This window comes from Carettochelys insculpta, chromosome 2 (assembly GCF_033958435.1).
Source record: "Carettochelys insculpta isolate YL-2023 chromosome 2, ASM3395843v1, whole genome shotgun sequence".
In the NCBI taxonomy this organism is placed as follows: Eukaryota; Metazoa; Chordata; order Testudines; family Carettochelyidae; genus Carettochelys; species Carettochelys insculpta.
Window position 1 is genome coordinate 122,380,958 of NC_134138.1, and position 24,068 is coordinate 122,405,025.

A 24,068-nucleotide genomic window follows, 5' to 3' on the forward strand; every position below is an offset into this window, starting at 1 on the left:
ACATCTCCATTGCCTTATCCAAGTTCTACTGTGTGAGTAATGCATTGTGGGTACCTATCCCACAGTGCTTGAGCCCTGTTGCACTCTGGGGGTTTTGTACCACTTAGTTGTGGGGGAAAAATATTGCCTCAGTTGCTTGTGGGTATTTGATATCACTATTCCAGAATGCAAAGCACTCTCCCAGAATTCAGAGCAGCCACTAACTGTGCAAAAATGAATGGGAGATTGCGCCATTTTCTCAGGCACAGCTCCAATGCAAGCATGGATCCTCGAATGCTTCAAGTCATTGGACAGACCATTATGTCAACTTCCTGGAATGTCATGCACTTTCTTTCAACTACAAAGGGAGTGGGCAAAGGTGATGGTTGAGGGTGATGATGATGGTTTTGAAGAGGAAATAGCTCAACTACAGTCCAAGAACTTAGAAATGTTGTCTGCCCTGGATGCATTGCTGATAATGGAGCATCAGTTTTGGACTCATGCAACCAGCACATGCTGGTGAGACCACATCATTTTGGAGTCCTGGGACGACCAGCAAAACTTTTGCTTGTGCAAGTCCACTTTTATGGAACTTTGTGATTTCCTGGCAACCCTCCCTGAAGTACAGCAATAGCAGAATAAGGTCAGCTTTAATGGTTTAGAATCGAGTGGCAATCATCTCTGTGGAAGTTTGCAATGTCGACCATCTAGCAGTCAGTGGCAAATCAATTCAGGGTGGGCAAGTCTGCAGTAGGGGCTGTTGTGGTGTAGGGAGCCAGTGCAATCTGTTGGCATCTCCTGAGGAAGACCATGACCCTGGGAGATGCACAGGCCATAGTGGATGGCTTTGCTGCCATGGGGTTTCCTACCTGCGGTGCAGCAATAGATGGCATGCACATCCCCCTCATGGCCCTGGACCACCTGACCTCTGAGTCTATAAGCAGAAAAAGGTACTTCTCAATGGTGTTTTAGGTGTTGGTAGATCACAAAGATTATTTCACCAACATCAACATGGGATGGGTGGGGAAGGTTGACAATGCTCACATCTTCAAAAATTGTGGTGTGTACAGAAAGCTCTTCAATGAGTCTTTTTCCCCCAGACTGGAAGATCAAGATTGGTGGCATGGAGATGCTTATAGTAATACTGGATGACCCTGCTTTCTTGCCTCATGAAGCCATACACAGGCATCCTGGACTGCAGCAAGGATAACTTCAATTTAAGACTCAGCAGGTGCAGAAGGGTGGTGGAATGCGCTATTAGCTGTTTAAAAGTGAGGTTCAGGTGCCTATTGACCTATTTGGACATTTCAGAAACTAATGTCCCCACTGTGATTACAGCGTGCTCTGTTTTGCATAACATTTGTGAATCCAGGCAGGAGAATTTCATGACTGCCTGGAGCGCAGAGGCTGATTCCATCAGCAGGGCTTATTCACAGCCACCACCAAGGCAATTCTCCAATACCAGTGCAGAGGCAGCGGCAGTCAGGGAGGCTTTGAAACACAGCTTCATGAATGATCTGCCAGACACATGATTGTGCTGCATTTCACTATTGTAATACCACTCCCCAAAATGATTTGTGCTCCCTCACAAATGTGAACCAGTAAATCAGACGGTGGCTTTCACAGAAAGAATGCTCTTATTTGGCGGGTGGGGATTAACGTGCCAGGAAGAAGAATGGATGTAAAGGGAGGGTTATTTTCACAAAAAGATAGGCGGCTGTGCTATCGGCCTTCTCCGTCCCTCCGCCGCGAATCCTCTGCGAACCTTGGCGTAACAGTGGGCAGCTGTGCTGTTGGCCCTCTTCAACCCTGCCTGGTTCCCTCTGCTGTGAGTCATCTGCGGACCTTGGCATAGTGACGGGCAGCTGTGTTGTTGGCCATCTCCACCCTGCGAGTCCCCATAGTGATGTATGCACCCCACCACACATGGGTACCAAAAAAGTGCACCATGGTTGTCAGCAAAAGAATAAGCTTATGGGAGGGCGGGAGGGAGGGTTAAGCAGCGGAGAGAAGGGGTGTCAAGGGTTGTGGAATAGCCTTTTGCAGTAGCTCTTGGGGGTAGAGTGGCAGCCTGTCCTTGCCCTTCCTCCCTGCGTTCAGGGACTGTGACGACGAGGGTGGGGATGACCTGTATTCAGGGGAATCCAGGGAGCAGGGAGTGGAGCCCGCAGTGCTTCATAGATTCCCCGTGTAGCTCCAGCATGGTTTGGAGGACCTCAGTTTGGTCGCTCATAGCTATTATGAGCTTTGCTGCATCCTCCTTCATGTGCGCCGATTGTTCTCTCCTGAACTCAGGCACAGTCTGCTGCCACTGTGCTGTGTCCCTTTTGCTGTCAGTGATTTCTTCTTGAGCCTGCTCCATGTGCTGCAGGATAAGGTTCTGCTTGGACCTTTTGTGCTGCCTCACCCTGTCTCCAACTCTGAGGACGCCTGCTGGAAAGGAAAGGTCAAAACTGAGACACTTGATGCTGCACCCAGCCACTTTCAACGATGTTATGATATCGACGTTAGTGCTCCCTAAAATCAAGCTAATGGTATTTACAGTGAAGACAGTGACATAAAATCGATCTAACTGTCTTAAATTCAACTTTATCGTGTAGTGTAGACATAGCCTGAGTTAAATTATTAACTCAAACAATATTATGGTATTTTGGGACAGGTGTTTCATTTTATTGGATTTATTAGGTGTAAACTAAGGAAGCTGGGAGTATGCAGTATGAGAAATGGTAATAATTCAAACTATGAACATGCCACATTTCATCTGAAGGGTGCTTTTCAAATATTAACTAATCTTAAAGGAGCATTGCCTTTTTGAACTTTTAAAAGAATTCTTACTTAAATCCCTAATAATACTTTAGTTCTTTAAAACTGAAACAACTTTCAGAATTTCTTTTAACTATTTTTGTCTACTTTATTCACTTGCTATTATGACGATAATAAAATACAGGTTGGACCTCTGTAATCCGGATTTGTTTCATCCAACAACTTCCGCAGTCTGGTATCTGTGGGTGCTCTGGATTCATTCTGTGCTGGAGCATTTGCAGAGACGTGCTGGAGGCCCTGTGCTATGCAACCCTTTTTTCACACGTCCAGAATTTCTGGAGCAGCACAAATAGACCCTGAGGGAGAGGAGCAAGGTGGCTGAAGACCCTTCTGGCCAGAGGCTGCGTACACAGCTCTGTGGCCAGTGGCGCATCCTGGGAGTGCAGTCCACAGAGCTCTGTCACCAACTGGGGAGCTGCACTCCTGACCCCTGTCTGTGGGGCTCCATAGCCACCCTGCCTCTTCCCCCAGCTGTCCTCTCTCTCTGCTGTGTCAGTGCCAGTCCTTCTGCTGCAAGAGCAGAGCCCTGCAGCTCGTGGCAGCAGAGTGGCTGGAATTGACCTCTCTTAGGCTGGCAGATCCTGAAGGTGTTTGACTAGGGAGTTTCAACTCATTAATAAATGCCAGTACCCTGTCTGCTCAGTTTCACTTTGTGCTTCTCATGTACCAGCACAGTGCTTTACGTTGTTTGCAACCCAGATACTAGCGGAACATTTAAATTGTCTACAACTTTTCTCGTTAAACGTTTTTTGAGAGTAAAGGCACTTGGAAGTTGCGTGGGTACTTTGAAGTGCCTGCAGCTACACAACTTGCTGGTGCTTCGAAGGTAGCAACTTCGAAGTTCCCACAGTGAGAATTAGCCTAATGAGGTGCTGCATGAACAGCACAGCACTTCATGGCTATTCCCCCTCAGGCTCGTTTACATGTCCCCTTCGAAAGAGGGAGCTGGTGTAGACAAGCGTAGAATAAGGTAAAGCATCTCACAGACAACTTGAGTGTGCTTTTTGAGTCACAAGGGATAGCTGAGAATTGCTTGTGTAGGTTGAACCTCTCTAATTCGGAACGCTCTCATCTGGCAACCTCCGTAATCCAGCATGATTTTAGTTAGCCGGATGACCACTTAGGATGGGTGTGGCCAGGTTTCCTGTGGTTCCATAAAGTTTGTTTCCTGTCACCAGTGCTGGCTGCCAGTGTTCTGAGCTGTTATTTAGCTGTAATTTACCCCTAAAAGTCTTCTGAGAGCCCAGTTAGCAGTAGGAGTGTTGTTAATGTGCTGGAAAATACTGACCTCCTGTTGTCCGGCAAATTCCCTTGTCCAGCACCAGTCAGGGCCCCAGGGTGCCAGACAACAGAGGTTCAACTTACAGAATGTCTTCAAGGATTTTTTGTAGCATTAACAGGAACTACAGTCCAGAACATCTCTACCTCGATGATTGTAACAACAAACTTATCCACTTCTTCAGGGAAGTGTTATGTGTGGTAAAGAACTTTACTGCAGCTTGAACTTCTCTCATCAGGCACCCTCAAGTTATACCATTAAACTTATTTTCCTTTGTTCTGAACAGCGAAGCCTCTTCTCAGCGTGCCAGCCTCATGTAACCTTATGGACACAGAAAGTGCACCCAGGTGCAAAGGGGATCAGAAACCAAATCCATGAATAAATCATTCTTGCATTCAGTCAACTCATGATAATTGTTCTACTTCTGTTTTAATACATATTATTTGCTTGGTCTGTGTAATCTTGACTTTATAGGATTCTATACTGTAACTTCAATCAAGCTCATTTGAGAAAGATATTTCACAGGCTATATATGAGAACATAGTAAATTCTTTCGTATCTGGAAGTCCTGGGACTGGGAGGTTGCTGGATATTCAAATATTCTGGGTAGTGGAGAGGTATACCTAGCAGTACATAACACTAAAGCAATACAAGATTAGATATTAAGAGACAGACAAAAATGCGTCCAGAGTACTTTTATTTGCCAATAACTATAGTATTGAACCCTGTAAATATATACTGTATTTGCTGTATTTATTTGTATTTAATTTCACTTTACAGTACTTATGGAAAGCATATCTAAAATTTACTTATGGTTAAAATCCTGGTTACTAGAGAGTTCCAGATAATAGAGTACCAAATTTGAAAGATTAACTGTAAACTGAGGTAAGTTTAGGTCCTTAGAAAGGGAGTCCTCTACTATACTTTTTTTTTCTTCTTTTTTTTTTTTCTAAAGGAATTATTCCTCCTCACCATAAATCTCATGCTCTGGTGATGAAGTACCGAAAGGAACAATATAGGGATGTGTATCGTGCCCTCCAAGTAATTCGGTTTATCAAGGATTCTACCCCACAGGTTGAAGTTTTTCTCCGCATGCATCAACTGGAGTCAGGAAGATTGCCTCGAAATCTGGCTTTTCCTCTGGTCAGTCATTGTTTCCTTTGGTTTTCAGCAGAACTCTTTGGCTGTGTCTACACGGGCACGAATCTTTGAAATAGCCATATTTCGAAGATTACTAATGAGGCACTGAATTGAATATTCAGCACCCCATTAGCATTAGGACGCTTCCGGCCACGGCGCTTCAAAAGTGCTGCTTTCGAAAGCGCGCAGCTTGGCAGGGCTACACAGGCTCCTTTTCGAAAGGACCCTGCATCTTTTGAAATCCCCTTATTCCCATCACTGATTGGGATAAGGGGATTTCGAAAGGTGCAGGGTCCTTTTGAAAAGAACCCCCGTGTAGCCGTGCCGCGGCCGGAAGCATCCTAGTGCTGATGTGGCGCTGAATATTCAATTCAGTGCCTCATTAGTAATCTTCGAAATGTGGCTGTTTCGAAGATTTGTGTCCGTGTAGATACACCCTTTCAGAAAAAGAAATATTAAACTGAAACTATTAGTCACATGAAAAAGACACAGAGACGAAATGAAGTGAATGTAGAATAGGATACTAATATCACACAATAGGTTTTACCCGAACAGTACATTCTTTCCCCCCATATTCTTGCATAAGCTTTTATGCTTTTAAAAGACTTCTTCCCCGCCCCCGCCCCCGCTAAAATTCCTTAAAGCAAATGAAAATCTTCTTTCATCAGTGTTTCCTGAATGTCTTTTGGGGCAGGGCCAATAAAAGCGGTGATTTTAGTGCAACTTACAATGTGTTCCCAAATTATTGCAATTTACTAACCAACATTTTTAGTCGCCTGAGCTGTTTTGGGGGTTTATTCAAATATTTATGGCTGCTGTAGATCTACTTGACAATTGATGTGTAAGGAGAGCATTTTTGGTTAATGTCCATGTCCCCTATTTTGTTGCTGTATTTAAAAGCAGAGAGCATAATATAATTTTGGTGACAGAAAAATCTACTTTCCTCTGATGAAAGGAGGTGAGCGTGCATCTTCTGTACATAATTGAGTTGTATGTTAGGAATAGGATGTGTTGTTCCATGGGGGAGAGTTTACATGTATCCAGGTAATTGAAAATGTTCAGAAATGGCCTTTTACCTGAAAACAAAATCCCTCTGTACGCATCAATATATATAAGCAAAGAACACTTCTATAAACAGCAAGCACCATGGTGTTCAAGGTAGGAGGGTGGCCCCATTTATTTGGCATACGCGCACCATTAAGATTTGTTCATTAGCTGGTATTGAGAATTTATTTTGATTACATGGACTGAGCCACTCCAAACTTCTGTCACATTGATTTAAAAATATAAACCTCCTTTCATTCATTCATTCATTCATTCAGTTTTTACAGAAAATAGTTACCCTGTTGTTGCCACATGCTTTAATCATGTCAGAGCAATTTCTCCTTTCACATATTTGTCCCAATTCTTGTATCAAAATTGCAGGACTGGGAATAACAATGACTCAGATGGACAGCCCAGCAATTTCTGTGGATCCCAATTTTCTTCTTTGTTTTCTAGGAATCAGAAGACGAAGTGTTTCTTGCCATAGCTAAAGCCATGGAGGAAGTGGTGGACGATAGCACTGACTGCTACTGGCTTGTCAGTAGTTTTGTGAATCAGTTAAATAACAAATACAAAGATTTGTTACCACAGCTGGTAAGTTTCGTTAGTGAAAAAAGACACTAGGGAGAGTAGGAGGGAGGGAGCTGTGACTTGCTGTGCATGTTTGGAGCTATGCAGTGTTCCTTCTAATTTTTTCCATCCATGTGCGGAAAAAATTGTGTGGTGTGCACTGAGTCATTTGTGGGTGTGTACTATCAGTAGAAACACATGCTGCCAGCTGTAAGCATTGTGGTGGGTTCTCTGCTAATCAGCTGGGCAGTATTTGAATCTTTCCTGGGTGGCCGCCCAAGCACTTAGCTTATAGGGAACACTGGAGCTGTGTCCAGGACTGGGTCGGGAATCTGGTCTGTGAGTTGGATTCATTCCCCTGCTTAATTTTGTCCAGCCTGCGTCAAGTCTCTGTGCTGTGGAGCCAGAGCCTTGGTGACCCACTGTGGGACTGGAGCTACTGGTGCTTATGGTGATTTGGGAAGCTCTGCATGCTACTCTCACCTGCGGGCACTGCCCCTGTAGTTCCCATTGGCTGGGATTTGCAGGAAATGGGGGCAGCATCAGTAGGCAAGGTTAGTGTGCAGAGCCTCTTAACCTACCTGGGGGCAGCAAGGACATGACAGCTGCTTCTGAATCAGGAGGTAAGTGCCCTGCATCCCCTCTTGCACCCCAGCTCCTTGCCCCAGTCCTTAAGCCCCTTCCCATCCAGGGCTGCACCCCCCACCCCAACCTTCTGCCCTGAGCTCCCTCCTGCACTGCAAACCCCTTGGCCCCATTCCAGAGCCCCCTCCTGCACCCCAAGTCTCTCACCCTCCCCCACACAACCCCCCTGTCCTAGCCTGAAATCTCTCCCTGAACCCCTCTTTTTTTTTATTCCCATCTCAGTTGTAGGGTTGCCACCTTTCCGGACTGGGTGGACCAGATGTCATTGCCATTCACAGTAATGGTGCCCAGTCCATCCAGTTGGGAAAGTTAGCAACTCTAATCCTAAAGGTCATGGGGAAGCCCTGAGCCTCCAGCCCCCACCTTGTCCCTCCATGGGGCTGTGTGTGGCCCAGGGCTGCTTTTTTTCCTGAGGGTCTGTGGCCCCTGTTAAGAGAAAGTGTTCCCCATCCTAATCTTAGAACTACCATGGGACTGGAAGGCAGTAGACCTGCCTGTATTCTGCCATTAGGTACTATGGTATCATATGGATCTCCAGTTGTGCTCTGTAAATTCCTTGATGGAAACTTTGTGATTGCAAGAGTTTGGTCTTGTTTACTGAAACAGATATTCCAGTTACATTTTAAAATTTCAGACTTTTAAGTTAAACAAAAATGTACAAGTTTGTGCACAGCTATGATTTAGTTTTCATATCTGTAACACACTGCTGCAGATACCCACAGTTGAAAGCCACCAGGCTACTTCTGTCTCAACAAGAGTGAGTTTTTCAGGAAACTAGATTGTGTCAGCTCCTTGCCGTATAAGCCAATTTTCTTCACCAGCTAACTCCTCAAGGCTTCCTGGCCCAGACCTTGCCTGAGAAGTAACACAAAAGCTTATCCTTAAAAAATCTGTTAGTCTATAAGGTGCCACGGGACTTCTTGTTTTTGCGGATACAGACTAACACGGCTATCCCTCTTATACTAATCAGTGAATCAGGTGACGAATTCTTCTGGTTAGTCTCTTTCTGTTCCTTGTGTCCCCCAAGGAACATCTTTGTCTTGAAAGTCACAAAGACTTTCTGGCTATTCAGTCTTCTGTGTTTCTCAGAGGTGCCGGAACCATGTCCCTGGAGTGCAAACTCAAGATAATACCAACTGGTTTAGCTTGATAGCTTTGTTTTCGGGTTTACATGTAAATCGATGTAAGCCAACATTTCTTTGTTTAAGACCTGTTTATTACCTTTACCTAGGCTTAGCTGTCTTTTACTTACGGGTGGTCTATATTTTAAATTCTGCAGCAATGCAGCTGCAGCACTTGAGATGAGAGGGATTCTCCTATAATCATAGGTAATTTACTTCCCCAAGAGGTGGTAGCTGGGTCGATGGAACAGTAGTGTGGTTGATTTTTCCACCTCTTACTGACCTAATTAAACCTGTCTAGTTTTCTAGTGTACACCGTGTCTTAAACAAGTCCTAGGAATGTTATACAGAGGGGATTCATAACCTTACATATAGGCTATGTCTACACTAGCCCCTGCCTTTCGAAAGTGGGGGGGTGGGGGTGCGGCCAATGAGACACTTTGGGATATGCTAATAAGGCGATGCCATAAATATTCCTAAAACCAAATAGGAATAAGGAGCTTTTGAAGACTGGGGGGTTCTTTTGAAAGGTCCCCGTCTGCATGGGTGGCGCGTGGTTGGAAAGCAGCACTTTCGAATTGCTGTGGCTGCCATTATGCTAATGAAGCACTGTATATTCATGGTTCCTCATTAGCATACCCAAAAGTGTCTCATTAGCATCCCCCTTTTGAAAGGCTGGGGCTAGTGCAGACATAGCTGTAAGGTTTACACATGCACTTTACAATAAAAATAATCAGGACGTTTTTAGCTTTCATATATCTTACAAGGTATAGTTTTGTTATTGCAGCAGTGTCGTGTATAAATACAGGTGTGACTGAGGTCATAGCATACAAGCTTAACAGGAATTCCTACTATGGCAGTCACTTTTTTTAAAATATTGATTTTTAAACAAAGTCTGTTACAAGCCTAACTATGTTGATAATTTTGGACTTTGTGTCAGAGTACTGATAGAGCTGTTTAAATTGTTCTGTCTCCACTAGTTCATATCACATATACTTCATTAGCCAATAGTCAGGCAACAGTTCCTGGTGCTGCTTTTGAACTGACAACAGGGTATTTAGGAAAATAATATATTTTGAATTAAGGTGCAATAAAATGTCAGCCTAATATGTTGATTTTTTTGTTAGTGGATATTCAAAAGTTCCTGTACAATGATTCCTACAAAACAGGTATTAAGTTTGTGTGGAATTCCTTTGTTAAACGCAACTTGAAGAAATTTTGTTTAGGTATAATGTCATTTATAAGAAATCTGTTGCGTTATCTAGACCTTTCAAATTTTTCAGATAACATTATAGTAGGAAACCTGTTATTAAATAGTGTCCGCTCATGGTAGTACATACCTGGGGCCCTGATCTTGCTAAACTGAAATCAGTGAGTGGATGATCAAACCCTTAATGTAGACATATATTGCTGTTATAAAATAAGTTGCCTTCAAAATGTGCTGTCTGTTACTGGAGTTAATATCAAAGGTAAAATAAGATCTGGAAAAGCAAAACCATTAGTTTAGGAATGAAGCTGAGCGTCTTGCAAACATTTGTATTCAGCAGCGTGTTGTACGGATGTGAGACATCGATGATAATGAACAATTCAATGAGAAGGATATTGGCATTCAAGAGGAGTTGCTATAGGAAGATCCTGGGAATAGGATGGATGCAGAAGATCACCGACGAAGAATTATGTAGGAAGATAGAGCCGAAAGAGAACCTAGTGCAGAAAGTTATACAACAGAAGTTACATCTGTGCGGGCATATCTGCAGAATGAATGACGGGTGAAAAATCAAGACGCTGGTATCTGGCATGATGGACGGTTCAAATAGGAGAGGCAGACCCCACAGAGAATGGCTAGATGGTATAGTGGATTGGTGCAGAACTAGTGTACAGAAACTAAGCCACTCTCTACTGGACAGGGAGAGATGGAAGGAAATAATGAGGGAGGCATTGGGCACAAGTGGGCGCTGAGCCTATGGGTGGTGATGATGATGGTGATGTGAAAGTAAGCCAGTGTGCCCTAGTATGCTGGCCCAGTAAGAGACTGGCTGGCTGGGGACAAGGTTCTAGATGCTGCCAGGACCTTGGGCAGCATGATTACTACTGCTCCAGCCAGCCCTAAGTTTCCACCCACCCCCGACTGCTGTCCACTGCCCTGAGGCTCTCCTCCACTGTAATCCCCTACCCCAAGCTCCCTCCATAACTTCCTGCCCTGACTCCTGCACCCTCCACACCCCTGCCCTGATTCCCCCACCCCAGCCGTCAGCCCTGAGCTCTGTTCTCTGAATTCATTTGATGTTAGGTATTTAAAACTGCCTTGACTGTTCTTTCTTCAGCCAAAAGCTCTTGAACAGTATTTGAGCTTTGAAGATAACAGACTTCTGGCACACCTGAAGGCATGCTCTGCAATGAGTAAACTCCCTTACAGTCTTTGGTTTAAGAAGTGTTTTGCAGGCTGTTTACCTGAGTCCAGTTTACAGAGGCAAGTATTTTCTTGTGTGGATATGTGTGTTTAGAAATTTCAGTTTTAGATAGTTGCTAGTACAAGATAATTCCTCTTATTTCACCATCAGGAATGTTAACTAGATTTGAGAAAAACTGATTTATGTTAAAGCATGAATTTGTTGGTATTTAAAAAGGATGAAGTTAACAGTTGTGTGTGCTAACACCACTTTCAGCCTCTTAATATTTAAAATCTCTAATTTATGATTTATAGGTAAAGGCACCTGAATTTTCAGATGTTAGTTGGAATTTTTGATTTCCCTCAATAAACATTTAATCTTGGTTACTGTTGAATTTAAAAGTGTAACGGGGAGGGGGGTCTTTAGAAAATATAGCACTCCAATATGTTAAGTGACAAAATCAATGAAAATTAAAGGAAGCGTGGGCTAGTTTACACTACACAGGCCTTGCTAATACAGCTGTTAATACAGTAGCAGTGTCCCTAGTGAGATGCAGCTTGAAGAATCGGAGTGTCTTTATCACTGCAGTAGCAAAGTATTTTTAAATATATTTACTTTAAAATGTGTAAGCCACTCATGGTAGCTGGCATTCTAGTTCTGCCAATGTCTGCAAAACAGAAGAAAACAAACTAAAAAAAATAAGCTAAACCTATTTTAATTGTTTCTTCATTTCATTCTGAGAATTAATTCAAGTGCTTGCTCGTTTCGTTTCTGTATTGATTGTGCGCTCAATCCGTTATCACGGCTGTTAGAGATTTTCCCCAGTGATACAGTAATCCCCTTCTTTATGTGGCTTCATGTTGCTCAAAACTCACTTTAACATGAGTTTTGCACAACATGATGCTGCTGGGCTCTCAGCCTGCCTTCCTAGACTGGTGCTAGGCACCGCTCTGGGAAAGCAAGGGGAAGGCGTTTGGCCTGCCTAGCTGCCTGCCTCTGTGGGCAGCCAGGTAGGCTAAAATCTCCTCCCCCCTGCTTCCCAGAGTGGCACTGCTTGACAGCCGTGCTGGTTCACCCCGTTAAACCCCCTGCCAGTTCAACCCCCTGCCAGTTCAACCCTGTCAACTCCCCTGCCCCCGGGGCCCCAGCTCACACCCCCGTGCCCTGGCTCAACCCTCCCAGCGGGGTCTCTAGCTGCACATCTGGGGCTCCCTTCCAACCCCTGCGGACCCGGCCCCAACCCCCTTGCACACCCAGGTCCCAAACCCCCCAACTGCCATGTGGCCCCAGCTCAGCCCCCCACTGCGTGGCTGGCTCAGCCCACATGGGGCTCCAACCGCCCCCCCCAGCTCAAGCACCTTGCCCCAGTGCACCCCCATCACAAATCTATGTGCATGAGTGTCCGACACACGAGCTGCCTGAGGGGCTGAAAGCCCAACTGATGGAAGCTATTTTTCACCAAGCTTGGAGCTGTCCCACTATGATTAGATGCTGAGCGTTTTGGCTTCAGCATGGGGTGCTCCACTGGCACTATGGCTTTCCCAGCACTTCTCCCCTTCGGTTGTGCCAAGAAGAGGCCTAAGAGTCAATGCTCTGACAAGGAATGACCATCCACTACCATGGACTGTCACCCTGGAGTATCTAAGTGAGTCAAGTGCTACGCCACTCAACTTCCCCAGAACTGCATCTGGCAGCATTGACACCACCCAGCGTACTGATCCTGGCTTGGGAGTGCTTGGGGCTTGTAACATCTTCCAGCCCGTTTGACACCAGACACGTTTCAGACAGCAAGGGTTCTGATGTCTCTCCCAGGGCTGCCCATGTGTCAAGGCCCATGCCCAACTCTGAGGGAGTCTTCGAAGGTGATCCCTTTTAGAGGGAAATCTCCTGTGAGGCCGTCTCATTGGCTTTCAACCCTGTGCCAGTTCAACCATGTGCCGTGGCACCATTCACTAGCTTCTCCATCCCCCCAAAAGCAGTTGAGCATCTTTGGCACCTAGTCACTATTCCTACACCATCACTCCCTGGCGTGATGCTGCTTTCTGGCTCACTGCCATAGCTGTTGGCAGGTAGCAGTGATAGCTCCCCCTTGGTGTCTGAAGATGAAGTCCCCCTCGGGGTCTGAGAGCAAAGTCAGCCTTCCTCTGAGTTGGCAACAGCATCATTCTTGCGGGCTAGATTTCACTGCAGGTCCATCATTGAGACCATGGCCATTGGTCAGTAGTCAACCCAGTGGTGCTTCTGAAACCCCTGGGGATTCCATTCCAGGCACGTTAGTAGTTTCCAAAGGATGGACCAGTCCTTCGGTGCGACTGGCTTCAATGTGACTGGCTCTGGAGACTGACTTGGAATAGGATCATGGTATTGAAGCACTGGTGGTTCTGGCATAGTCGGTGCTGGCAGTGAAAGTAAAGCCAACCCCAGCACGACAGCTGCCTCCTCGTGTTCCCTGACGAGACGGGCCTGGAACCTGCCAACCCATTGCCACCAGATAATTTTAAGATCCACCAGAAACTCCTCAAGTGAATTGCCTTGAACTTGGGGTTAGAGGTAGAGGAGCTCTCCTGCCACAATGTTCTAAATCAGTAAGCAAGGCAGAGCCCAGTTGCCTATGCTGTGCCAAGAGACTTCTGAATGCAGCTTGCTGTTCATCTTGAGGTGTCGCACCTCTCAGGAGCCTGAAATCTGTGGGGAGATCTCCCCAATAAGGCCTTGTGTTCTCACCACGAGTGGTCACTCCATCCAGAGGTGGTCAACGTGATTTTGTAGAGGTAGAGAATTCCCTAGATGGACCTTCCTGCATCCACACAAAACAGGAAATCTCAGTAGTTTTGCTCAATATGCAGGCTCACCAGCGGCTCCCTCTTGGACGCTTTTCTGCTCTCATAGACAGGAGCACTGCTATAGGCTTCTGCCAATTTTCCTGGTGCATAAGGTCCTCCTGACTGTTAAGAGGGACAAAGCAGATCTCATCTGGTGGCTCTGGTGTGGCTTCCTCAACACAGATTGGGCCAGCTTTTGGTGCTAGTGACCCTGTTAGAGCTCCTGCTCTGTCTGGCCTTGCTCTTTCAGAACCAAGGCTATCTGCTTCATCCAAAATTGAAGTCCCTGCAATTGACACTGTGACTTCTGTGTGCTGAATGTGGAAGAATGAGCCTGCTCAGTGCAATTCCAGCACCTTCTCTTGGGTAGCAAGAGCAAGCCATCTAGCCAAGTGGAAACACTTAATCTCTTGGGCCTTGGGTCAGAGTCTTTGACCCTCTTGGTCCTCACTTTGATCCGTTTTATGCTACCTCCTCCACCTCAAGCACCAAGGCCTGGTCATTTTGTTAGCCAAGATGCCCCTAGCAGCTGTATTAGCCATCCACCCTCCAAACCAAAGGGCAGATCAGTCTTCTCCTGTGAAATGACATTCAGGTTCCTGAAGAAGTTGGAGGGACTCTGTCTCTAGATTTGCAACCCAATGTCTGTGTAGGATTTAAATCTGGCACTCTCTTGGCTCACAAGTCCCCTCCATTTGAGCCACTAGCCTCCTGCTCCCAGCTGCTCCTTTTATGGAAGGTTGCTTTCCTGGTAGTGATGACTTCTGCCTGGCAGGTCACCAGGATCAGAACACTAACACTGGAATTCCCTTACATGGCTTTCTGTAAGGATCGGTTCCGGCTCTGGGCCCAGACGTCTTAACAAATATAGAGTAACAGTTCTATTATAATCAGGATATCTTTTTATCTGTCTTCTTCCTGAAGCCTGGCAAGACTAATGGGGAGCATCAGTTACACTCAGCCATAGCTTTCTACACTGAGAGAACTAAGCCCCTTCTATAATTGGACCAGCTTTTTGTCACAGTGGTGGACTGGATGATGGGCTTGCTGGCTTCTTCTCAGAGAATCACTTCATGGGTAACCACCTGCATCACGTTCTGCAACGACTAAGCAAGGATCGTGCCAGAACACAAGCTTCTTTAGCAGTGTTCTTCATGTTGTTACCAAATCAAGATATGCAGAGCCATTATCTTTTCTTCAGACCCTACCTTTGTGTCCCATGATGCCATCACCCCACAGGCCCAGTACGGTACTAGCCTCATCATAGTGGTATTATTATTATATCTGTAAACTCCAAGCCCACCTCCAGGGCTCCTGCTTATGTCACCTAACATGGTACTGACCTGAGCAAGCGCTTGGAAAAGAAGTTTAAAAAAAAATGATTTACGTTTCATGACTACTGTTCTTTGAGATACATTGCTCATGTCCATTCTATGACTCATCTTCCTTCCCTGCTGCCAAGTTGACTGCAAGAAGGAGCTGAGAGGGTATGGGGCTGGTGGTACCCCGTATGCCAGCACATGGGCATGGGACTCCAGGGGGCACCAGTGCTAGTCCTACCAAAATCTCTTGTAGCCAGTGTACACACACCAAGTGTGACATGAGCACCACATCACAAAGAACAACAGTTGCAAAAGGTAAGTAACCATTTTTTATGCTTTTATGTATTTATTCTGGATACTATAATCTTTGTAATAATAAAAGAAGTATTGCCAATTTAAAAAACCAAACACAATATTTCAGGACGCTTACTGGAAGTCCTGGTAATGAACAAAGAAAAGACAGAATAATAAATTAACTTTCAGCAAAGGACAGTCTTTGATGAGGAACATAAGAATGTGCCCTGAGAATCTTCTAGCATTCTATTCTTTACACATACTTTTTTTTACACATACTTTTAATGTGTACCTTGTTTACTGAAGAGGGTAGATGTGTTAAAATTCTTTGTAGTCATATATTCCCATTATGGCTTTAATAGAGCTGCATGGGAAGTTGCAATAGCTGGAAGTTAAGAGGAGGGGGCAACAGGAGACATAGATGGTTAGTACTGTATTATCACCAGGTCTGCACCACAGACCTATAGAGGCACATAGCTACATCTCTTAGGGTCTGAAAAGTCCACATCCTCAAGCAACATAGTTGTATTGATCTTAACCTTCCATTGAATCCAGCACTTGGTAAATGGATTAAGTACGCTGATGCTGAATTCTCTCCTTTTGGTGTAGGAGCATCTTCCCTTAAGTCCTACATTGGTGCCACTTGGCTGATGCAGCATTTTAAGTGTAGGGCTGCTTTCGTCTGTACTAATTTACTCAATAAAGATTCTTTTAAGTGGTGTGAACTGGGGATCATTTAATTGTAGTAGTTTGGACATGAGCATTTAAATTGACTGAAATCTCATTTGGAAATAGTTTGGGTATCCATGGAAATGTTTCAGATTTTTTAAATCTTAGTGTTATATTTCTGTAATGCGTTCAGTCACCACACCAATTAAATCTGGCAGGAAAGAAGGCTGGATGTGTCACAGCATCTTAGTTTTAATACATATCAGAAAGGCACTTGCCTGATCTCTTTAGGATTGTAATTGTTCGTGTGGTTTCTACAAGTTATACAGTCGTACCCCGAGATACGCCCATTCAGGTTATGAGAATTCAGGTTTTCAAGGAGTTTGATTTAAAACCCTTACCTCATCTTACGAGGCATTCCTCGACCTTACAAGGACCAATTTCAATTTTGTGCGCCTCAGTGGGATGCGAAAGCCCTGCAGCGGGAGAGAGGCTGCAGTTCCAGGCAACAGCTGCCTGCAGCTGCATCCCACCCAGCGGAGGTCTCTCAGAGCTCCCGGCCCAGCCTTTACCTGTGGCTGGTCTGGGTCTCGGCCTCAGCTCTGCAGCAGCGGCGTGCCCCAGCCCAGCCGGCAGCCGCGGGCTCCCAGGTGCTGCCGCGAGACGTGGCTGCTGGGCGTGCAGCCCATCCCGGCCCCACCCCTGCCGCTCGCTCCCTGGGTGGCTAGGGGCAGCTGCTGCCTGCCTTGCACAGCTGTGCCTTGGGCACCGCTTGCCACCTGTGGTGTTCCCTCGCATTTAGCGCCTCGGCCGCTGCTGGCAGGGCCTCTCCGCTGCGCAGCCCCGCACGAGCGAGGCATCACCCCTTGCCGACTGGGGGCCTCCTGTGCCTGTCTAGCTCCCTGCACGGCCAGCCCCTGACACTGCCCCCTCCCCACTTAACCTAAGCTGCACTCAGGCTGGGCTGCCTCCCTGTGCCCTGCTCTGCCCTGCCCGCCCCCTTGTACCAGCCCCGCTTCTGCAGCTGCGGGCAGCTACCTGGCTTTGCGCCCCCCTCCCAAGCGCTCTTTGATTTCCGTTCCCCTGTCTCTGCAGGTAAACAGACATATTGTAGAGTAATTAAGGAAGGGAAAATGCCTTGTTAAGTTGTGTTATGATAACTAATGTTAACTATTGAAGTAATTGTTTTCATTTTAATGGGATTTGGTGGTGTTTTAGCATAAATGGATGTAAATTTTGGGGCTCAGGAACGCATAACATTTTTTCCCATTGAAATTGATGGTAATTACATTTTCGACGTACAAAAATTCGCCCTAAGAGGAGTTTTTCAGGAACGAATTACCCTCGTAAAGCGGGGGAAGATTGTACTTCCAATGTCTGGGAAGTAAACATCTGGGGCACTATGAACTGGCTTGTACCTTTTTCTTCCTGACTTGTGATGTATGAAGTAGGCCTGAGGATTTTATGACTTTGTAGAAATTCATGTGCTGTAAGGATTTTACAGTGATTGGAGAATAAGCACAAATGGTGATATCAGAAGCTATGATAATGAAGGTCGAAAAATTGCAAGAGAGGGATTGTTTTAAGAAGTCTTACAGCAAAACTTCTTGCAACTCTTGGAAATTTACAATTCACGTTCCAATCTAATGTTGTCATTAGTACATCTATGCCTTTATTCATTGTGCTAGGGGGTGTAGCTGTGAGAGAGAGGGAGCTGGAAGGGTCAGTAGCTGTTATTTGTGTATACTTATTTGCAGAAACATAATTGGTGATACTACTTTGATATCAGCTACAGTTCTCACACAATGGCTGGGAACACTTGGCCATGGTAGGTATACTTGTTCAGTCAGCTTAGCACTTCATTTCTGAACTTTTTTAGTTTGAACTATTTGGCAGATGGCTTGATAGGTATGCTAATTTTGCTCCTTTTCTTGGCACCAGGAAAAAACCTCATTGTCACTGATACTGTTCCAACAGTCGTCCATGTGTCATAATTAAATTTACTAGAAAAGATCTGCTTGTTAAATTTTAGCTTACAGTTGTCTAAAATGCTGAATGTCTGTATCTGTTATTGCTAATGGGGGTCTTTGTGTAAGCTTGGCAGCAGCGGACATTACTGCTGTGCTTCTCTGCCCTTAATCCATTTTAGAGATTTAGTAGAAGTCATTAACTTGTAACATTTGCGTTCCTTATTCAGAACATAAATGGTACAGGTACTGCATGTGTAATTTAGCACATCTCTGTATTCATGGAAACTATCTAGAAAAGTGACTGTTTGCAATGAATAGAACAGATTGATATGGTTCGTTGACTTTGCTTCTTATTATTTTAGGGTTTGGGACAAAGTTATCAGTGGATCCTGCAAAATTCTTGTTTTTGTTGCTCTGGAGATTTTATTAACCTTTAAAATGAAGTTAATGGCCATGACTAATGCAGAGAAGATCACAGAGTTTCTGGAAAATGTGAGTACTCATGCTGTCCATGCAGCACCTTTGGTGGTGTAGCAAAATATGTACAGTTTAAAACAAAAACCTTTTAAAATCTCTTGTTAACTCAATTAAGATAAAAAAGTTATTTAAAAATGAGTTACATAACATTACTCACTTCTGAGAACTGGGGTAATATGAAAACCAAAGGGGATCAGGCAGGTTTACATTCTGATTGTGGGTTTAATGCAGAAAATCTGTGTTTGTATTTTTGTTAATTTTTCCATTGTTTTAATAGCTGTCATCATCATTACAGTGATACTAACTTTTAGTAACAAAAGAATCCATGGAGGTGGTTGTCCAGGGTTTTAGGAATGGGTGATGTAAACTTTTACCTTTAGAGGCTAGAATGATAACCACATTCAGAAAAATCCATAAAGGGGAATCCCTCTCTTTTAAATATCCCCAAATTGTTCTCTTGGAGGTTTCTTGGGTCCCTTCCTACCCTCTCGCCCTGTTGAATAAATGGAGGTTTCCAGACATCCACAGAGGCAGTAGGCTTTCTGCATGGACCATCAATGCTTCTAGCACTACCATGTGTCATCTTGTTTGGCATTGAATCCTACTCATGTTCATGTGCTACAGAAGGATTTCTGTAGAAAACTTAGTATAGCTTCAGGCTATATTAATTTTTTCAAATTCCTTCCTCCCTCCTCAAAAAGCACTCTTTGTGGAGGTGATTGAAAGCTCCCTCTATGTGGAAAAATATACATATTGTTTCTCTCAGAGCTGGGGGCCAAGCTAGTCATACGTGAGTACTTTAGATCTATGCAAAATCATTGATGATGTAGAGGTAACGCCTGCCTGTGCGCATCTTTGACTACTTAGGTTAAACCTTTTTCTTCTCTTTTGTAGATTCCTCAAGATAACACTGATGCAATAGTCAGCAAAGCTATTGATTTGTGGCACAAACATTGTGGGACCCCAGCACATTTGGTGTGAGAATTTGTAGTCATCAGCAGCTGGAAGGATATATCTTCTGCTGGGCCTTCCCCTGGATTAGTATCTATGGACACTAATGTTTTTTCACAGTTCTATTGTAAATATCAAGGTGATTAATACGTAAATTGTTGCAGTAAAACTGAAATTGATTTGTGATGAGCAGTAATTTTGATAATATTGGAGCAACATTCAAGTGGGTTGATGCTCTGGTTCTCGGCCTTTCCAGACTACTATACTACTTTCAGAACTACTTTCAGAAATCTGATTTGTCTTGCATAGCCCCAAGTTTCACCTTAAACTGTTTGCTTACAAAAATGTCACAGTACACTTAGGCTGCAGCTGCACTATGTTCCCCTTTTGGAAGGGGACTGCAAATGTGGCTGCTCAGAAATGCAAATGAGGTGCTGATTTACATATCACACACCTCATTTGCATAGTGGCGGCCACTTGCTGTTCCGGAAGTACTCTTTTTTGGGGAGGAGAAAATAGTGTAGATGGGTTTCCTTTGAAAACAAACCCTGTTTTGAAAAGAATCCTTCTTCCTGAAAAATATGAGGAAGAAGGATGCTTTTGAAAGTGGGGTTTCCTCTAAACTGTAGCATTAACTTAAGTTGGTCAGCAGTGGAAGAGCTAATGAAGAGAGCAAGAGCAGGTTTGCCTGCCTCTTTCTGCCCCCCAGAATGCAGTTACACTTTTAAGGATATATAAAACAATTAAAGGAAGCTGTCCCTTTGCTGGTATGGAATAAAATGATTAGGTTTTTCAGTGCTATCAGAATTAAACAAGGAGTTCTCTCCTGCCCTTGCAGCTTGACTTAGCATTGAATGACATATTGATCGTCTGACTGAACTAGTACAGGGTGTGTTGAACACAGAAAGGAGTACGCCTTTACAATGTTGTTAAGACCAGTGCCTTAGACTTCAGCCTGGGCTGGGGCTGGGGAGCTGTAGGAGGCTGAGCACTGCTATCACACCCCAGCCATAGGGCTCAGCACAGGGCAAGGGGGTGAGAGTTTCTGCCGTGCAGGAGCTCAGGGTGAGCAAAGGGGCCCAGCTGGCCTCTCCAGTGCTGAGTCCCCTAGCACTGTCCCAAGGCTGGTGTGGTCTGTGTGTGTGTCTGGCAGCAGCAGCAGCTCCTCCCAGCACCTTTTTCTGCTGGGGTGGGGAGTGTCCTCCTGGGTGGCTGCATTCCCCCTTCCCCCCGAGTGCAGGCTGCTGCAGCTGTGCTGTGGCCGGGGCTACCCCCTTCCACACGCACAGGGAGTGAAAAGAGACACTGCACTTCTCAGATCCCTTTGGCCTGGGACCCAGGAACCCCTGAGCCCTATGCCAGGAGGCAGGGTAGGGGGGACAGATGTGGGGGAAGGGAGTTCCACCACGCCAAGCCACAGGGTGCATCAGGGTTGAGGGGACCCTGGAGGAGGAGGAACTAACACTGCTATGGAAATAGCTTGTTCAGAGTGCCCAAAAACAGACCATCTCATGGGGCCATACTGACCATGTGCCCAGGGAGCGGGGGCCAGGAGGAGGCCCAGTCACATTCAGAAACTACAGCAGGGCCACCTGTCTGTGCCCTAGTTAAGTCTGCTGCCCCATGCGCCCATTAACGCTTCCCCCAGCCCCTGTCCAGCCTGGCTCAGCCATGCCTGGGGAAGCAGTGAGTGAAGAGAGGGGGATGTGACAAAGTGGGAATGCTCTCTAATGTTTTTTATGAGGCATAGGTGTGCCTCAGTTTCCCCATGATTTTACAGGCTACCCTGGTGGGGGGAAAACAGAGTTAAGTTTGCTCCCAGAGCTAGCATAGAAACGTAGCAGGCGGGTCACCTATTCGTCTGAGCAGTTCGTTAAAGACTAACCAGCAAGGCAGCCCCGTATCAGTGGAAAACAAAAATGTGGGAAGCAATGGGCAGTCCAGTTCAGGGCATGACCCCTACCAACCAGTATCCCTTAGGGAGGCTACTCAGCCTCTCAGCGGGGAGGGTGAAGGAGGGACTGTGCTGGGAGGTGGAGGAGGAGGGTGGGCTGTGGGAAGAAGCTGGGGGCTCTCCCCAGGGAAGGTGGAAGTCAGAGACACAGCCAGCAGGTGAGGGAGTTTGGGCTAAGTCAGGGACAGGTTTAGGGATGGGCGGGTGAATTGTGACGCGACCAGAACAGATGATGCTTGAAGCTCAGTTCTTGCTGCCTTCAGGCCTTGCTGGGCTGTGAAACAGAAGTGAAAACGCTGCTGGGTGTCACTGCAAAGGGGAGAGCAGCCAGGTCTCCCCCTGGGGTGTAGCTCAGGAGGACACACCAGTCAGAGCTCATGGGCTGGAGCCCTGAGGCTGCTGTGACAGGGCCTGGCCTAAAGGAAGAGTGGTGCCATGCTGGGGTGTGGGGTGAACTGAAGGTCTTCGCCAAGGGACAGTGTGAAAGCAGCTGCACCAGGCATCCTGCCCCACAGTGAGCTTCTCCCTCTCCCCTCATGGGTCTCTGTGGGGGAGAGTTTGCCAGGCCTCAAGCTGGTGCCTTGGTGCTTGTGAGCACACACCTGGTGGCCTAGCCTGCCCGCGGGCCAGGGCAGGATAAGTGCAGGGCAGGTGGTGAGCATCACGCTCACATGGGGGGGGGGGGGGGGCACTGCCCCCATGACTCCAGCTTGTCCCACCCCAGAGGTGGCTGCATCTCCCCCAGGTGCAGCTCCCCTTTTGGAACAGCCATAGAGCAGAACAGCACTGGGGATTTGGGGTGAGGTAGGCCAGGTGCCTGATAATACCCATCCCCTACTCCTCAGCTGTTGGGACAATTGCTACCCTACAACAAAACCTAGATCCTGGGCACTGTCCTCAAGCTCTGGGCAGGGGCTGGAGCATAGGCGGCGGGGGTGGGGGACGGGACATCAGTGAGTGGCAATGGGTTCCTCGCTTATTCAGCACAATCACCCGCTCCACATGCACTATGCGCCCCATAACAGCACACAGGCAGCTGGTCCAGTAGCTGTTTGTTGTGCCATGGGGTGCCTCCTCGCGCTGTGCTGTCCTGGGACCAGCTGATTCACCGTGGAAAAAGAGGTTCAACCTGTGTTTGGACATTTTTAGGTATGTCAAACCCTGGCCAGACAGAGATTAAGACCGAGGCAGTAGAGCTCTGCATGTTTATTTAGTTACGAATGAAGCTGTTGTGAGTAGGACTGTTAGTGACTTAAAAAAGTATCACCGGCCCTCGGCCCATACCGGAAGGGCAGTCAGTTGTTGGGGGATGCGGGGCAGGCTGGAGGTACCTGGCTCTGGGGAACCAGGGGTGGCTTGGGCCCTGCTCAGGGCAATTAAGCTGCCTAGTGGGGCAGCTCAGGCCCCACTGGGAGGGTGGCTCTGGTCCCCCAGTGGGTGGTTCAGCTGCTGAAGAGGGTGGCTCGGGCCCTGTGTAGGGCTGGGGGGAGTTGGCGCTTGAGTTCCACCACCTTTTTCTCTAGGGGGGGAAAAATCTGCCAGGCATTTCCCGTAGCACTTGGCTCTTACACAGTGCACAGAATGACACGCCCAACACAGGCAGCGAGCGCAGTTCCACCTGTGCTTGCCCGTTTGTCATTCCCATGTTAGGTGAGCTCTGAGCATGGTTCTTGGATTGGACCTTCCAGGCAAGATAGGTGGAGAAATGTGGAGGGCTGTGGGGACTGAGGTAGCAGCTGTGCAGTGGTTTAGACAGTGGTGCCTTAATATTGGACTTCAGGCACCTAAGTCCCTTTGTAAATCTCACCTCTACCCTCTTCTACCCCACTGCCCAAGAAAACAAGTGCTATAGCAATACTCACATTACAGGGTTAATTTATTAGTGGAAGTAAAGCGCTAAATGCACACAGTGCGGTCTGTCTCCTGCTTGCAGTGCAGTACGGGTTGAACCTCTCGAGTCCAGCGCTCTCTTGTCCAGCAACATCTATAACCTGCCATCGTTTTAGTTCGCTGGATGGGCACTTATCATCGGTACAGCCCAGAGTCCCATAAAGTCTGTTTCCAGCCACTAGTCCTGGCTCTCAGTGCTCTGTGCTGTTATTTAGTAGCAATTTACCTCAGATGGCTTCTAAGAGGCCAGTAAGTGGTTAAAGTGTTGGTAATGCTGCGCGACAGCAGTGACCTACTATGGGCCAGCAAATTCTCTTGCCCAGCGCTGGTCAAGTCCCAAGAGCGAGAAGTTCAACCTGTACTTACAGATGAATGTATGTGAGTGTTAGTTCTGTTGGTTACGCTAGAACAGTGTGACTCCAGAAGAGCCATTTCCTCAGCTTCTCCCTTCTTTCATCTGTCCAACAGGTACACAGAGCGAGAGGCTGAGGGACCGTCTCAGTCTCTGAAGTGCGAGTTAGAAAAAAGCCTCAAGGTAGCTGCTTGCTCTGCACACCAGGCTACTGCTGTTCCCAAAGTAGCCACCAGAGTGTACCTTTCAGTGTTGACGTAGGTCGCTGTCAAGGCACAGCAAGATTGCATTCCAGGTTGCCAATAGTCAGAGCAGACGGCAGCGCTTCAGAGCAAGGTGAATTTTTTGATTAAAGCTGGGCGGTCAGTACTCGAAA

General features: G+C 46.4%; 1 protein-coding gene across 2 annotated transcripts in view; it reads left to right on the top strand.

Annotated features, from left to right (window-relative positions):
- TBC1D7 (TBC1 domain family member 7) overlaps nucleotides 1-24,068 on the top strand; it is a 33,083-nt gene that overhangs the window by 6,807 nt on the left and 2,208 nt on the right. The window contains exons 4-9 of one of the 2 annotated variants that reach the window (XR_012644500.1): nucleotides 5,037-5,224; nucleotides 6,722-6,859; nucleotides 10,926-11,071; nucleotides 18,431-18,560; nucleotides 19,440-19,635; nucleotides 23,809-24,028. Coding sequence is in view for 1 of the 2 variants with exons in the window: in XM_074987670.1 (XP_074843771.1) it covers nucleotides 5,037-5,224; nucleotides 6,722-6,859; nucleotides 10,926-11,071; nucleotides 18,431-18,560; nucleotides 19,440-19,526 (689 nt within the window). In the remaining variant the exon portion in view is untranslated. Of the gene's footprint in view, nucleotides 1-5,036; nucleotides 5,225-6,721; nucleotides 6,860-10,925; nucleotides 11,072-18,430; nucleotides 18,561-19,439; nucleotides 20,327-23,808; nucleotides 24,029-24,068 lie in introns of those variants that run through there. The other variant, XM_074987670.1, reaches the window with a different exon arrangement.